The following is a 16,705-nucleotide window of genomic DNA, read 5'->3' as shown; positions in this document are numbered from 1 at the left end:
AGGTCACCCCGCAACCTTCTCTTCTCCAGGCTGAACAAACCCAACTCCCTCAAAAACCACAATGGATATGACACAAGCTGAACAAATGCAACAGAAATTCAGAGTCCTTCACCTACACAGGAAACCATCATAGCAAACCAGCCAGATTTCTCTTCTGCCTCCAAGAATAATGACAAAGTCATTCTGAATAAATAGATTTAATGTTATGTAACACCCCGACAACTATAATTGTACATTCTGTGATCTAATGTGGTAAGGAGTAGCTGTGAAATAAAAGTAAAGCAACAGATAAAATATGCTGTATGTAAAAGCATGGAAGAAAACACAATAGAAAACAATTCTAAATGAGTAACAACAGTTGACACAAGCCTAAAGTCTTACACACATCAGCCTAGGACAAGGATCATTTTTGTTTTTTAATATTTCCTAATTATTGCCATTTCAGTTCTAAAGTGACAAAGGAAAGCATTCAGATGGCAAAACACATGTGCGACAAATCGCAAGTCTTCACTGCAGTATCACTACTCCCATCAATCACATCATAATTTAAAAAGAACCACATTTCTATTCAAAGGCTACAAGTGGTACCAAAGCAATCAACAAGCTAAGAACTCCACATGCACCCTGGTAATTATGAACAAGTCAGCCATATGCACCTGACCCTGAGCAAATGACAGATTCACAAAAAGTAATCCTTCCCTGCTCACCAGCATTCCTCCTGTTGTGTCATATTTGTTAGGGGCAGCACACACTTCAATACTGAACTTGTGTGGTTTTTGCCACTAGATAATCCAATACAAATTTATATAGATAACAAACACTTCCAGGTTCACTAAAACCATTATATTACTAAGTACTAAAATCTTAAAACACACGTTTTTTCCTACTTCAGTGTAGCTGCAGCTTCTACTGTCACAAAGTCAACAGCTGCACAGTGCAGAAGATTGAGAAAATAGAGAAGAAAATCTGGAAGCACTGCTGAGTGTTTGGAAAATTCCACCTGAGCAAAACACACAAAACATACCGCCTCATTTCTGACCCAGGAATAAACAAGCAGATGCATAACTCAAACTCGCCCTGTCACTACACAGTAAACAACCTAACTGATTATCCATTTAAGTTAGCAAGCACAGTGCTATCATTGGGTGTAGGTATTCTGTGAACTCTACAGTAGGCAAGAAAAGAGGTTTTTTTTAAATTAATCTCTTCCCACTTATCTCCCATCTCACCTGAAAGGTATCTATCAGAAAATCTAAAAAACACAAGCTTAGAAGAAGAGTTTGACACAAGAAAATGGCTTCAAAACCTTAATCTCTTGATTGCATACAGTACCAATGCTTGAACAGCAGATTTATCTTGCCAAATATTTGGTCAAATCAACAAAGAAGTGATTTGTAGTACAGTTGATCCTTCCATTTAAACCTGAAAATGAAAAGTGCAGCGGTGCCAAGAACCAATTAATTTCCCAGGAAGGAATGCATGTAAAAAATACTAGAGAGGTATGCACTCTGTGAGGCACAGCCCACTGCAGCTCTTCAAAGAATTTAACGGGCTCTTAAGAGCTGTTAACACAAATCACTGAAATAATGTCTTAGGGTAATGAAGAAGAAAAAAAAAGAAAAGCAACACAATATGAAGATCACTTGAAACTGAAATCAAGTACGTGCGAGAAAAAAGAAAGAAAAAAAATAATAAAAATAAAAACGATAACCACTCCTTTCAGCTGAGGAATTCAGATAATACTGTATATCATTGTGAACTTCATACAAACATGCTCAGCATTCACAGCCCCATGGGTTTACACCCTGAAGTCAGGCTTAAGCACTCTGTCACTAGAGGAAAACATCAACGTTAAGTCCTTCATCTTTTCCAACACCAGGAAAAGGGAAAAAAAAAAAAAAAGATTTCTGAGACCCAGAAAACATAAATCATACAAAGGCATAACGTTGTCAATTACTTATTTGCTAATCATGTCTCAGCTTCAGGATGAATACAACCATAAATAGCTGATTAATTCTTTTGTCTTTACTCACATTACACATGCATTGTAACCGTTACTAAAAGAAAATGCATACAGTTTCTGAAAACTGCCTCTAATTTGTAGAGGCTTGAAAACAAGCTCCGTTTTGTAACCATAACTTAAACAGATCAATCTGCAATTACTGTACTGTTCAGAGGTGACCTGCAAATGAGCTAAGTTGTACATTCAGACCAAGTATATGGTAATAGTTAAAGACTGGAGTGTTTAATCAGCTTAATTCAAAGCTCACACATTGAAATAACTTAGATCCATAGATCACTCATAATTGTAGCATTTCTTTACTGATTATTATCAACACTGATCAGGGAATGAATTTTCAGGACAAGTGCATGACATTTCAAGCTGCCTTCTACCACAGAGCTGCCTGTGTTTCTAGGACGGACAAAGGGACTGTACATCTCATTTTAGTCATGCATTCAGTCAGGGAAAACACACGCCAAAACATTTCAAAACCAAACAAAGCAAGTACTACTTAAGCATCAGTATAATTATATTTTCAGATTTGCCTAAGCTTAAAGTATCCTAAAACATGAACACGTTGAATACACAAAGTTGAAAAAAAAAAAAAATTAACTTAATATCATTGCCAGTTGGAATGTAAATAGTGAAGAGACAAAAGAACAGCTGATCTGTGTTTTGAAGCTTCCATTATTCAAAACACAAAAAAAGAGATGACAGTGAAGCAGTCACTTGTTTACAGCTACTCAGCTTTTGATATCTACCAGAATCACTGACCATCAGCAACAGCCTCTTAAAAGACCTAAATTCTACCAGCAAGGCAGCATTTAAGCACTGCATGTTATTTTGAAACAGATAGAAGGATTAAAACACTGAGTACCAATCATTACAATCACTTCCTGTTTCTTTGAAGGAAGAACTGGTAATATTGGTATGGGTCAGGACTGCCTACCCTACCAAAAACTACAATCTCTAATTTGTTTAACGGGCCACAATTAAATACTGCTGCTATACAACACACTTAATTTCTTCCTAACACCCGTTCTCATCATCAACATCAGTTTAAACATCAGTAAAGCAGATATCATCTACCAGCTTAACCATTAACCCACGCAGCCGCTAATGCTGAGCAGCATGCAGAAATTTGCATACTTAATCCGCGTCCTTAATTTTAACAGATACAGTTGGATAAAACCATATCCCACAGTCTTGTAAAACTGCGTACTGGACAGAAAACTAGAATCAGCTGCCAATCCTTTTCCCTTACTACCCTTCCCCCCCCCCACACACACACACACACACACCTCTCCACCCCTCTAAATAAAACATACGAGCTCTGTTGCCCTGCCTCATAAAAGAACAATTCTATAGAACACATATAATAACAGCAATTAGAGGACCAACTGCAACATCACAGGTTTTCCTCTGAGATGAGTTCAATGACATTTTTCCAATAAGCTATTTAGTCACAAAAATCAGACAAGAAGCAGATGATCCAGAAACCAATCGTTCAACAAAAATAAAAACAAAAATATATTGTTTAAATCTCCCTGAACTATTGAAAATAAACCAAAAAGAAAAAAAAAAAAAAGGAAACAGCCCTAGGTTTACCATAGCAACACTATGACCATCAAATCCCTCAGGTGTATTAAGCAGTAGTTTATAAATGGGAACGTATGTTGCATTTATTTAAGAAGTACTTCTGCATATTTCTCACACGTGCAGTATTTACCAATACTTTTAACTAGAGAAGCAATGATGTTAAACAACAGATAACTACACAGGGACTGAACAACAAAGAAATAATCCACAAGAAAGCACTGGGGTATCTTCCACTAAAATAGCCCATTGTTACACAAACTGCAATGCATTTCAAATAACAGCTTCTGTCCTCATTTTGCCTTTAGTCACTGTGGCAATTCAGCATTTAACAGACAGAAGAGTAAGAGGTACCAAATTAAGACACTACCAAAGTTGGTAAATTAAGTAGTGAATTGAAGAGGACTACCTGACTGGACTGGTATTGTACCCATAGAGAACACTCGAACATTACACTTGCTGCTGCAAGTGCAGTAAACTGGCAAGAATACTGAAACTCTTTGTCAAGGAAATGTGTGTCTGAGCCCTGAGGTGTTATTCACAAACTGTGAGGTACTTCATGTTGAAAGGAAGCTGCCTTTGATTTCAGGTACAATACAAGTGTCAGCACTTCAGCAAGTCAGAGCCAAGAGCTCAAGTATTCTTAACATTAACTAAGAGCTTACTACAGCAACTTGACCAGCATCAAGTGGCAGAAAAAGGGAGAAAAACCACATTCTCCAGCACATTTGATGGATGAAGTTCCATCTCAGTCTCTTGAGAGGGGATTAAGTTCAAGAACAAAAGCTCTGTCTTCCCATCACAGGCAAGACCAACACTTTATGCCCAAATCCCTTACAATGTAATTCACGCTTGTTCTCCAGACTTTATGTACAAACTACTTGTTCCTCTTGCACCACAATGATCCTGATGCCCTGTTGCTCCTCACTGCTAAAAGAGACATAGAAAAGAATCAAGGAGCTGTTGTGGTCATCTCCAATCACAGTTTCCATCTTTTCCTCCCCTAAATCCAAATTTCACCATGAACACCAGCCCCTCACATGTCATCTGATCATATATGCCTTTTGTGTGGAACTGTTCTGTTCCTCTCAAATTTGCCACATGATCCAGTATGAGCTTCCAGTCCGAGTACTCACCTCTATCCACCTCCAGTCCCTTGCTTTATAATCTTAATCCAAGTTACATTCTATCCCTTTTCTGACCACATGCCCACCTACTTCACTTAAGTACAGAATAGAAAGGCAAATAAGTAACCCCCAGCTGTAACACCCAATTCATTCTGCAATAACACTATAACACAATAACAAATATAAGACAATAACACAAACCTGAAGGAAATCTTAGTTTATACAAATGAACTCTGCAGATTCCCTCAACTCCAACATAGCACAGCCCTAATGAAAGGTTGGTAAGAAATGTCAAGTGCTCCCCAGCAGGACTTCACTGCAACTTACCAGACAACTTAAAGTTCTACAACAAGGACCAAATCTACTCACATACTTTTCACAAGTTTATTTTCTTTTTTGTTCATAGTTTGAGTAATGCACTGTTAAATGATAAGATATCACTTGAATAAGCAATTTTAAGTAGGATTCTAAAGTGGAAAGTGGTTAGGGAAACCTCAGAAATTGCATTCAGTAACCTCCATTTATGATACACACATATATAATCAAATGCTAGTACAGCAAACTTGTTACTAAAATTATTATCTATTCTAGATTTTGTGGATTAGGTATGATTCACTCTAAGATGACTGCAGAATGACAAGGGTATAATCAATCACAAGACCCACTCACACATGTCAATGAAAAGGCAGTTTTTGAAAGCTGCAAATGAAGTGATAAAGAGTTCCTCTGAGAAGCTATATTATAAAAGACAACTAATGCTCTAACCATACATTACTGCTCCATAAGCAACAGATTCAACAACTCTTGCTTAACCTCTCCAGTCACTCTTACCTTTACTGTAGGTTAGAAGTTAATTCTAAAGTTACACCAGTACAAATGCTTTTACACACAATCTCTCACAATTTTATCAAGAACTTAACAAATGCAACAAACATCAAGAGACCAGTGCACAAAGTAGACAAGTGGCATTTTAGTATCAATTTTTCCTCAATCATTTACATTGATAACAAAAGCCATATAGAGTAAGAAAAGCTAAATCTTTCTCTTGAGCAATTGCAGATATTTTAAGGATACGTTTGCATTCTGAATGAGTTCTTAAATTCATTACTTGATCTTAAAAACAGTACTGCTGTGGGCCTGCAAATCACAAACCAGCTAGTTGAGATGTGCCCATATTCTCTCTGAAGCTCCCTCACCCCTCTGTTCTCTTAAACCCCCCAAAATTTCTATGACTGCCAACAGTTCCTGCCCATCTGGCACACGCAACTAATTTAATTTATTCACCTTAACCAAATTATTTCAGCTGCTATTATTTTTATATGGAGAAGCCATATCAAATCTCCAAGTTAATACTTATGCAATAGTCCAAAACAAGCATCTGTATTACACAGACAACCTCCTTCATTAAGTCACAGCTCTCCATAGATACAAAAGCTTTGCTTCTTAAAAATCACAGCCCCCTGGCAAATGAGAAAATGAACCTAGCAGCCTCTTCTCAACATATGTTACATCAAATAACTTATGGCACATATGCTAGAAAACCTAACACAACAGATGTACCTGTCAGGAATTCACAGAGAGATTCTGAGTACTCTCATGAGCTAACAATGAGGTGTAGAAACAGCCAGACATTACAGTAAGAAAATTACAAAGAACAAACAGAGCAGCAGCAATAAATACTTACACTACTTACAGGAAACAGATATCCAGAAGTTGCCTTCCAGCATCCCACTGGTGATGGATATCATAACTGAAACCCAGCTGACATGTGCAACCTCTGGAACTCTGCACTGATATCATGAACTTAGCCTCCTGTGAATCCTCCTCTGAGTGACTTGAAGCATGGTAAGATAACTCTAGAGACACCAACCCCTATTTCTGGAATTAAGCCATCTGCCATATGGTTAGCTCAAATCAGAAGCTGACGTGCTCAGATTTGTCTGCACTCTTGCACATGTTGGATCAACAAGTACATTCATACCCACAAACACACAGTTGCACACTTTATCTTAATTTACAAGACTCTCAATAGAACGGCAGAAATTGCAAATAAACATGTTTCTCACTTTTTCCTCCTTCTCTAGCATAGGTGACTAAGCAAGCCAGTGCTGTCACTGTTACACACTGCTCAGTGAGCATAAGGGTTCAGCAACTACTACTAAAAATAGACACATGAGACTAAGTACCAAATAAAATATTAAAAGCTTGGCACAGACTCACAACTAATAATTTCAGCTCAAGTCTCAGGTCTATGGCTACAAATAAAGAATACAAAAGAAATTATTACTATTATTTTAAATATGACTCCAAAACAACATTGGCTTTGTTACTTTGCAAATCAAAACCTCCAGAAGGTGCACACCTGTGCAGTTACACAATTACACAGTCAATAAGTAAACAGAGGTTAAACAAATTATTCATATGAAAGATTATCATGATAGAAAGACAACCCATTATAAAAGGAAAATGCTCATCAGCGTTGAACGTTCTCCATAAACTCCACGCAGCAGCCAACTCTAGAGAAAGAGACCCTGCCTTGGTGGCAGTAAGCTCTGAAATGAGATCTGGGAGAGGCAGAGCCAAATCCTCCCCTTCTGGTAGCACAGCTGAATTACCTTCACCTGTGCTCCCACAGCTGACTCAGGTGCTTGCCTCAGGTGGTTAATCAGAGGTTCAGGCTGTGATCAACAGATTTGCATACAAAACTATGCACAGCCACCCACCTTTGTGAAACTGCTAACTGCTCTAGTTCATCTTAGCAGAAGCAGCTCCTGTATCAAAGCAAAATCATCTAAGAATTCTCTAAGCCTGTTTGTTGTTGTCTACTACGGAAGATAACATATTTGCTGCTTTGCATGAAAATACAACTATTTCTGGATGTTATAGAATAAAATCATAAATTCTGAATTTACAAAAACAACCCTTTTCCTTATGGATGTTTGAGGCTTTTCAATAGGACAAACTACTTGGTGTCAGTACCAGAATTAGCACGTAGACTGCTAAGAAAAGGATTCTCAGTGTTCTTCGCTCCTTTGGGCTTATCCAAGCGATGTGACTGAAACAGACAATTTGTCACAGGAACAACTATTTCTAATAAGTCACCAGGGTCAAGGTGATCAATTGTCAAGTCAACATCAAGTTGAAATATTGCAATGTATTAAGCACAGACACTCTAAATAAGCTCTAAAATAAAAATAAAAAAAATTACTAGAAATGTTTTTGACAGTGATTCAGGCACAGTCATACTGGCTATGTACAACCCTTAATCAAGATAGTTAAAGAGCTAGTCCCCTTTTTGAGCTCAAACACACATGGAAAGTAATGAATACTGGGCAGAGCCCTGCCACTGTGCACTAAATATAGTAAAACATGGTTCCTGGCAAGCATTCCTGGTCAGCCACACAGGCATGAATCCCTTGTCAATGGGGACAAGGATGTTCTCTGAAAACAAAAGCAATCCCAAAACAGGGGAAAAAAGAAAACAAAAGCCCTTGCGTACACATCCACAGTAAATCGTATAATCTGCCCTTATCAAAACTACAGAGTCAGCTGTAAAGGTGAAAACAGAGGATGGTTTAAAGGTGGCTAATATAAAGATATTGACCAAGATGGTGATAAATAGTCAAAGGTTATTAGTAAAGAAAACTCACCAATGTCGATGCCTGGACCAGATAGCTGAGGCAGTCTCCACTGGGGAGCAATCTCCAAGAGCTGCTGCCTCAGTGGTGGTCAGCCCTTAAATGAGGCCTCAGAGGAGGTGAAGTAGAAGTCCACCCCTTCCGAAAGCACAGCTAGATTACTCTCACCTGTGCTCCCGCAGCTGACCCAACACTTGCCTCAGCTAATTAATCAGTTCAAGCTGTGAGTTCCCATACAGTCAGCATACAGACTGGAAAAATATACTTAGAATTTGGAAATAGTAATTAAACTCATGTTTTATCAATAGCTATGAACCAAATGGACATAGATCAATAACCTTAAAACATTGGTTTTTGTGCCATCAATTTCCAAGTCTGAAACATCTAATCTGCTCATTAGGGACATTTAGGCAAGGGATGCTTTGAAAACCCTTCTTAGATCACAAAGAGGTCTTTCATCGTACTCTTTAAAAGTGCAGCCCACAGCTCTGTACCATTCTAAGTACTCTCCTTTCACAACTATCACCGCACTCAATGGGTATTTTCAGACTGGAAAAGCTCCAAGATACTGAACTGCTGATTGTCTCACTCATTGTGTCATACTATTATTTTAAAGTACAGCTGATTAAGGATTAGTGCAGTGGAAATCAAACAAACAAACTAACAAAAAAAGTTACAATAATACTGAATTTCATACCCCAGATTTATTTTTACTTCAATGGTTGTTTTCTCTTTCAGCATTAAAAATGGAAATAAAATCACGCTTAAACATATACGACCTGATACTCACCTTTAATGTCCAGAATATCTTGCTGGAATTTGTGATGTTCCCACACATGTATCTTCACAGTCCTACTCATCTACTGCAATAAGCAATGTGTTCCAGTGAAAATAACACACTGCGTTTTCTGCAGGACATTTGCATTTCTCATCACAGAGGACAAAGGAACAATAATAGGAAAGGCCTCCTTTGTAAAACGCATTAAGTATTAAAAACCACAGGAGGTTAAAAGTGTCCTGTTACATTACATCATTGCAATGCAGCAGATGAAGGGAAAACAATTTCAAACAGGACTGGCCTTTCCTTGTGATCCAGATGATAGCACTGGATCATATTTAACCCAAGAAGCTTTAGCACATTTTATTTCATCAAATACATTCTGCATCAGACCTTAAAAACCAACTTAGAAATCAAAGGATGCAGAGAGTAACAGAGTGGTGATGGGAAAAGAATATTTTTGAAAGATGGTAGAGATCAAAACTGTATTCCTGGTTAAAACTGCAGAGTCTGACCTGCAATGGCAATGTACCATCAGCATTTCTATTAAAGAAAGTGCAAGAAGAGCCAGACATGAATATAATGTGTTGTTTCAGCCACATTTACCATTTTTTACTCTTGAAGAACCATAGCTAGATAACACAATCTAGTGTGGCTGATACTCCTCCAAATTCTTTTTTGCACAAATTAAATACTCTTACTTTCAGTAAATGAATGAAGAGATAAAGAGAGACATAACCATAAAGTTTCAATGAAAGAAGAAAAGAATATTAAAGAAATACAGAGCTGCAGCAAATAGCAAAAGTGACTGTAAAAATCAGTGACCGAATCGTGCATTTCCAAGGTTAACACGAATGCAGTTGACAGAGGAATAAAGGGAACCAAATAGACCACTAAAACACCTGACCCTAAAAGTTAATGGCTCACCTGATTAAAAAGGATAAAAATAAACAAGGAAAAAAATCCCTCCAAGCATAGATAATAAAATGCACGAGCAAAGAACTGGAAGAAACAGAAGAAATATATAGAAGAGCTACCCAACAAAAACCAACAAAACATCTGATGAAATGACCCTGGGAAGTTCACTGGTAAAAGAATGAACCTAAAATTCTTTCATGGAATAATTACCTTTATAGTCTCTTGGTATGCACTGCTACATAGCTGCTCTTAAGGGGAGAACAGATAGCCAGGACAACACACAAGATTTCCAAGTCCATCAGTTTTTGTTGCAATTAATAGGAAGCAAACTATCAAAACACAACATAATTAAAAAATAAAAGAAGAAAATCTGACAAGTCTGGATCTTGGGCACACAGAGAAAAGGGTCATCCAGGAGACCGCTGAACAAAGAGCACTACAGAAGCTGTAGCTGAAAAAGCCCCAATGACACCATAAGCTTTTCCTTGATAAGAAAGAAGAACCAAACCAAACATAGCTGGTGGTTTCAAAGCGATAAAGTTTTCGGAAGGAAAAACACAAGAAAAAATTAACTGCAAATTCTAGGAGCACATGAAGTAAGTAACATATCTTCAAAACAATACATTGAAAATTCCCAAAGGAAAAAATGGACATAACTTGATTTAGTCATGCACATCACAAATCTGGAACACTTGATATAATTTGATATTTTTAAAAAAGAGGAGTATATATCCCTTAAATATACTTTATACATCACACCAATTCTGCTGCAACACAGTGAATTATAAGTTAACACTTCCATCTAGTGAAGAAACAGCCTGAAAAGGGCTAAAATGAAAAAACTCAATACAAGAGAATGAGATGGTATGTGGTACAAATAGAAAACAAATAATACGTAATAGAAAAGATGGAGTGAACTGTATGAGTATGATAAGGAACAGTAAGAAATTTTGCAATGTTGTTTACCAATAAAAGCACTCCAAAATAAAGTGCCTGCTAGGCATTACGACGGAGCTAAATGGATGAATTTTTAAGAGCAGGGCAACAGGATTTTCAGTAGATATCTTATTACAGGTGCCTCTGTCACTAACAATCAGCAGGCCACTCTTCATATCCATGTCAAACATATAAAAAAAGGAGTGAAAGTCCCAAATTTTTTGTCAGGGAGGGAGGCAAAAGATGGGGGGAAAAAAACAAGTGACTACTCTGTTTTAGTCCAATACCACTAGAGATTAGTCTGAAAATCACAAATTTAACTTGTGTTCCTTTGTTTTTAAGAATCAATCAGATCCAAAAGCATCAGAATCCTTCTCTACCCAAGCATCAGCAATAGCATCCAGTGTCAGAGTTACCCCGAGGGGCAGTTAAGCACTAGCATGCTGTGTTCTACATTATGATAGAACTTAGAACAGAGAAGCTTTGAAGGCAAAACCAAATCTTCAGATACACCATGTTTTATTGATTGAGCCAGTCACCACAGCCACAAGCCCCCATGCAAGCCAGAATCATACCAGCATTCGCTATGGCCTGAAAAGCTACCAGCCCATGAATCTGTTCAACAAGGTAATAGACTACAATATGACACTATTCAGTCTGGAATGATCCATTAAACAGTAATAAAAAGAGGATCAGCTTCAGTTCTCCAAAAAGATCAGTATTCAACTAATTCTAATTGCACAGTGTGAAACAGCTATCTTAAATTTAAGCTTTCAGTAATCTCTTACCAACACGTGAAATGAACCTGAGGCACTTGTTACTAGTTCTGGTGAAGAAGTACAGGTATGTAATCACACAGATAATGAACGTAAGACTACTGATAGAATAGAAGCATTGACGAAATACACTTTTCTTTGCCATGAAAGTCAGTCTACACAACAAATGGCCTGATGGCTGACATGATGAAATCGAAAAGATTACACCAAGATATTCACAGTTATTTACCATGAAAAGATCAGTGGATCTACAATGCTTACTCACTGTGATATACACTATGTCAATAAAGTTCTAAAAAGTAAAGTAAAGATAATCATCAACTTCTACTTTTTTTTTTTCCTAGGGTTCTCTAATGCATAAAATAAGTGCTCAGTTGTATTCAGAAATCAATGCAACTTCATTTTGAAAAAGTAGGAGAGCAGTAGAAAATGCTTTTCTGTATTTCTGATGGAGCTCTGCAGGAAAACAAACCAACTTTCCTAATACAAATGCCTAGTAACCTGAATTCAAGACAAAGCTGAATAAACTGGGTGTAAGCAGATTTGTTTTCCCACTGTACAGCACTGTCTATCTTCACTTGTTAAAGTGGACATGCCCCGAGGAACATAAAACATCAAGCAGTGAGGAATAGGCAGACTGTTAACTTGCCTTAGTCTGCTCTGATCACACTGGAGATCACTGATAAAACTCCTCAGAAGCAGTGAACAAATCCCAAATGCAGCAAGGAGGGCTTTCAGCTTAGCACATTAAACAGGTTCTAAAACAAAAAGCAATTTCCTTGCCTTATACAGTACATCACAAACCAATTGAATGCCTGCAAATTGCCCTGCTCTTCCAAGAGCTTGGTTCTGCTTGGCCCAGTTCCCACTGCAATGTAATACACGCCAGAGCCAAGACCCAAAGAAAGGCATCCAGGATAGAAGCTGGCAACAGGTAAAGCCTTGAACCACCAAGTTAGCAGCATTGCTGTTGTCTTAGTCTACTTACAGAATTACACGGTCTGAAAAAAAAAAAAAATTAAAGCTCAGATACAAACAGAATTTACACATCCATAACAAAACCAACAATATAATCAGCATTACTCACAACGCAGTTCTTCCACTTTAACTATTACTTAGCCATATACAAATATTGGATTTCCTAGTAGCTATATATTTTCTCATACAGAAAAGGAAGTACTAACACATTGCCAGGTGAGTGACAAGACACCTAGTGCAGAACCCTCCCTCTGCCATTCATCCTTGCATGCTGTGTGAGGCTGAGAGAAAATCTAAAATAAGCTGACTTATCCAGATGTGCTATAAAATATGTCTGGGGAGATATCCACATCTCCAAAAGACCTGACCCTGTGAAGTGTTTCTATACAAACAGCAAAAGGCAAGTTTTACATATCCACTAAGGCATGGCAAGATTCAAAAGAAATCTGTCAGCAGAAGAGAAATAGACTTCACTCGTTCCTCCTTACACCAGCACTGGGTAGGACTTCAATTTGTGGCACAGTTTCCAATAACAGGCTGAACACATTATACAGCCAGATACTACTGCTGGGGTAAAAAAAATAAAAAATAAAAAAATTCAAGAAATTAGACCATACATAACTAAGTAGAATCAAGTGACCCAGAAACACAGATGCCTCCCAGCAAACACAAGAAACTGTTGACACTTGACACACAAATGCTTTTTAAGAACATCTGACAAAATTCACCAGCATAAATTCAAAACACTCAGAGCAGCCCCAGCAAACCACCTCTTTCGGTTTTTTTATGCTTCCCTAGAACTGTCTTGAGCATTTCATTTTGTTCTTTGACGTACAGGCATATTCTTCAGTCCTTAAGACATTTTTCCCTTGCTGACAGGCTTAGCAATCTCTGAACTTTATTCAGCAGAAGAAACTTACAGAAAACCACCAAAAGGAATGGATCCAGATTAAACACCAAGAGATGATCTCATGGTTTGAGAAGACACGAGCATGTTGTATGATACCGTAACATCATACATCTCAATCATATTCCACTAACCTTAAGAATGTCTTGTTTTTTCTTCTGCTAAATACTTAATTGTACATTTCTTCATTTGTTTTAAACCATCTCTTAGTTACCATGCTAAAAACAAACAAACAAACAAACAAACTACAATCCCAAGCTGAAAATCAGATACAGTCACATTAATGGTAAATGAATGGGAAGCATTTGGGACTAATGTGGAAACACAAACATTTACAACTATACGCGTATTTATTGCTTTGAATATTTTACAAAACAAATTCATCACAGTTAAAACCTCTTCCTTCAGGCTTTTCTGAAAGACCTAAGTACTTGCCACATACTGGTCTGAGGAAGATGCAACGGCAGCATCCACACCAACTTTTGGGAAGCATGAGGGTAATACGAGCAGAAGGACAAATGAAAAAGAAGCAGAAGGTGTACACAGAAAGGAAGGAATTTATACCTATACTCCACAGCAGAAAGTATTTAAACAACATTTAATATCCAATTCCTTTCCTTTTGCTCGCCTGGCTCTTGTTTATTTTCTTTCTGACTCACTGCTCAGAAAGTTCCTAGATTCCAATCATAACAATGATACAGAGGAAACAACTCCAGACTGGGAAGGAGGATAAAAATCTCAAGTAGGCATTCCTCAGAAGCCACAAGATTTTAAACACTCAGAACATCTGCCAGGAATAATTAGAATAAAGCTGAAGTGCAATACCCTTAAATCATCAGAATATGAGCAGCTTCCATACTTTCTTCAAATCTAGAAAGATGAACTCAGTAGCAAAAGATATTCTCACCTGCCTCCACTGAAAGCAAAAGGAAGAACTCCCACTAACATGCAAATTTCAGTTTTGATAAGCAGAGCAGGGCCAACAATATCAGCAATGGATGGAAACACCCTTCTGGTGCACACAATATGCAGAAGAGCCTGAGGAAAAGAACTTGGTGTTCATCTGGACACTAACACTTAAGTTAGAAAGCAAGGCAAAAAAGTTTAGATTAGGCCCACTACTTCCATATTGAAACATCCCAGAGAAGATAAGCAGAAGGACCCTCCAGACAGCTCAATAAGCAACTAAATAAAATCTTTAATTAAAAAGTAGCAATTCTGTAATACACTCTTGCAACAGCTCTGTGACAGTGAAGCCAAAACAGTAATGAAATGAATACTACAGGTAAAACAAATTGTTTTCAAACATCCATAGTTAAGTCAGCTAAAAGCAACAGACTTGGGTACATCTCATTGAAACCTGAAAGTTTCACCATGAAGTGGAAGCTCTGAGAGAGCTCACACATTACCATTTGCTTAGAAAATGAGCTGGACAGTCTTACTCCTACAATACAAGGTTATCTGATGTTTTAAGAGTCAGCTTTCACAACTCTTAAATGAAGATGTTTTTCTGAACATGTGAGTATTACTGAAAGAATTAACTTGGGCTTGATCTTATTTTTTATAATTTAAGATTGTGCCTCCTATCGTGTTGATGTATCTAAACAGGGTATCAAGAGAGACCACAAAGGAATCACTGCCACATCTTTTATAAAAGATTGATAGTCTGGCTCATCACCTCAGCGCTCCGGATGTTCAGAGATCAGATGCCGACCATCCTGCTGACAACAACAGTTCTGGCACGCCAGTTTCCTTCAATATCAGCAAGCTCCTCAAAGGGGTTAAGGTTCATGCAAATTCAATAAATTCCTAAAAAACACTGAATCACTTGCCACAAAAGAGATTTGAACACAGAGAGCGCACAAACCATTGAAAGCTTCCAAAAAAACTTCTGTTGTTAGAATACCCCCATAGTAATAAGATTTCTACTCCATATTCACTGATGACCTTACCCAGGGTAAGAATTAATACATTTCCTACTTCATCAGTGCTCTTGTCTATTTGCACTTCCAAATTACTTCTTTCTCTGAACAATACCATCTGTCATCTCTGTCAGCATTCTGTCATTTTTTCATCTAGCTTTGTATCAAAGATGTAAGCATGGACACCTACCTGTGTGACATGGTATAGGGAGCCTGCTTTGGCAGGGGGGTTGGACTCGATGATCTCTAGAGGTCACTTCCAACCCCTACAATTCTGTGATTCTGTGATTTAAGCAGATGATGCTGCATCTACTTCAATCACTTCTCAATGATTACATTTCATTACTTAGAGATCTTTATTTATGAAATTCGGGAATTAGACCACAAACAGAATAACACAGAAGTAAAAACCACAACAAGAAATATCATGTAAAGAAAGAAACATCACAAGTGCATTCCTGTGCAACCAAAAAATCATTTTGTTTTAGGTCAGCCTTTCACCAATTTAGTTACAGCTTGGGAATAACACACACACACACAAAGGCTTTAAATAAGTCTCTGCAAATTGTTTTCACTCCAGAGCGACAGTATGTTTGGAATCTAAGGGCATTCCTAGAACTTATGTCACTAGTTATAACATATTTTGAAAATAGAAGAGATTGAAAGGCAGTAGTTAATTTTGGAGAAAGGCATCAAATACAAAACATTCAAATATCAAAACTCTTAATAATTAAGAGAGATGGCTGGGTATATTAACTATTACAGTAGCATAGATTGACATGATAGGTAGTCACTCTCTCCTTTGCTTTTGCCCCCTGAAAGTCTGAAGAACAGAATAGAAAATCCCACCAGCATGGCAGCTTTACATCACCTTCCGCAGGTAACAAGCTGACACTCCCTGCTGCAGTTGGGCAGAACTCACAAGAAAACAATTAAAGATCATTACTGAATAACAGCACGCTACCCTGCCCACTCTGATACAGATATCCCAGTTCCTTATTGCATCCCTGTCCTCTGTGCAGCTACATCACTTTTGTATTGCCACTCAGTATAAGAACAAAGCAAGCACTAGAACTTCCTGAGGAGAAGCTATCAATACCGCTGTCAATTGTGCTTGAACTTCCTGA

The 16,705-nt window shown here is 37.7% G+C and overlaps 1 protein-coding gene across 2 annotated transcripts in view; it reads right to left on the bottom strand.

The window, feature by feature from the left end:
- The window catches only part of GULP1 (GULP PTB domain containing engulfment adaptor 1), a 179,676-nt gene that overhangs the window by 155,504 nt on the left and 7,467 nt on the right, over positions 1 to 16,705 (bottom strand). The window contains exon 1 of one of the 2 annotated variants that reach the window (XM_015867841.2): positions 9,154 to 9,266. The exons of the other annotated variant lie outside the window; for it this stretch is intronic. Within the exon in view, the coding sequence (XP_015723327.1) occupies positions 9,154 to 9,201 (48 nt within the window). The 5' untranslated portion in view covers positions 9,202 to 9,266. Of the gene's footprint in view, positions 1 to 9,153; positions 9,267 to 16,705 lie in introns of those variants that run through there. 2 annotated transcript variants of the gene reach the window in all.

Source organism: Coturnix japonica, chromosome 7, assembly GCF_001577835.2.
Source record: "Coturnix japonica isolate 7356 chromosome 7, Coturnix japonica 2.1, whole genome shotgun sequence".
NCBI lineage: Eukaryota > Metazoa > Chordata > Aves > Galliformes > Phasianidae > Coturnix > Coturnix japonica.
This window is presented reverse-complemented; position numbering and strand designations above follow the sequence as displayed.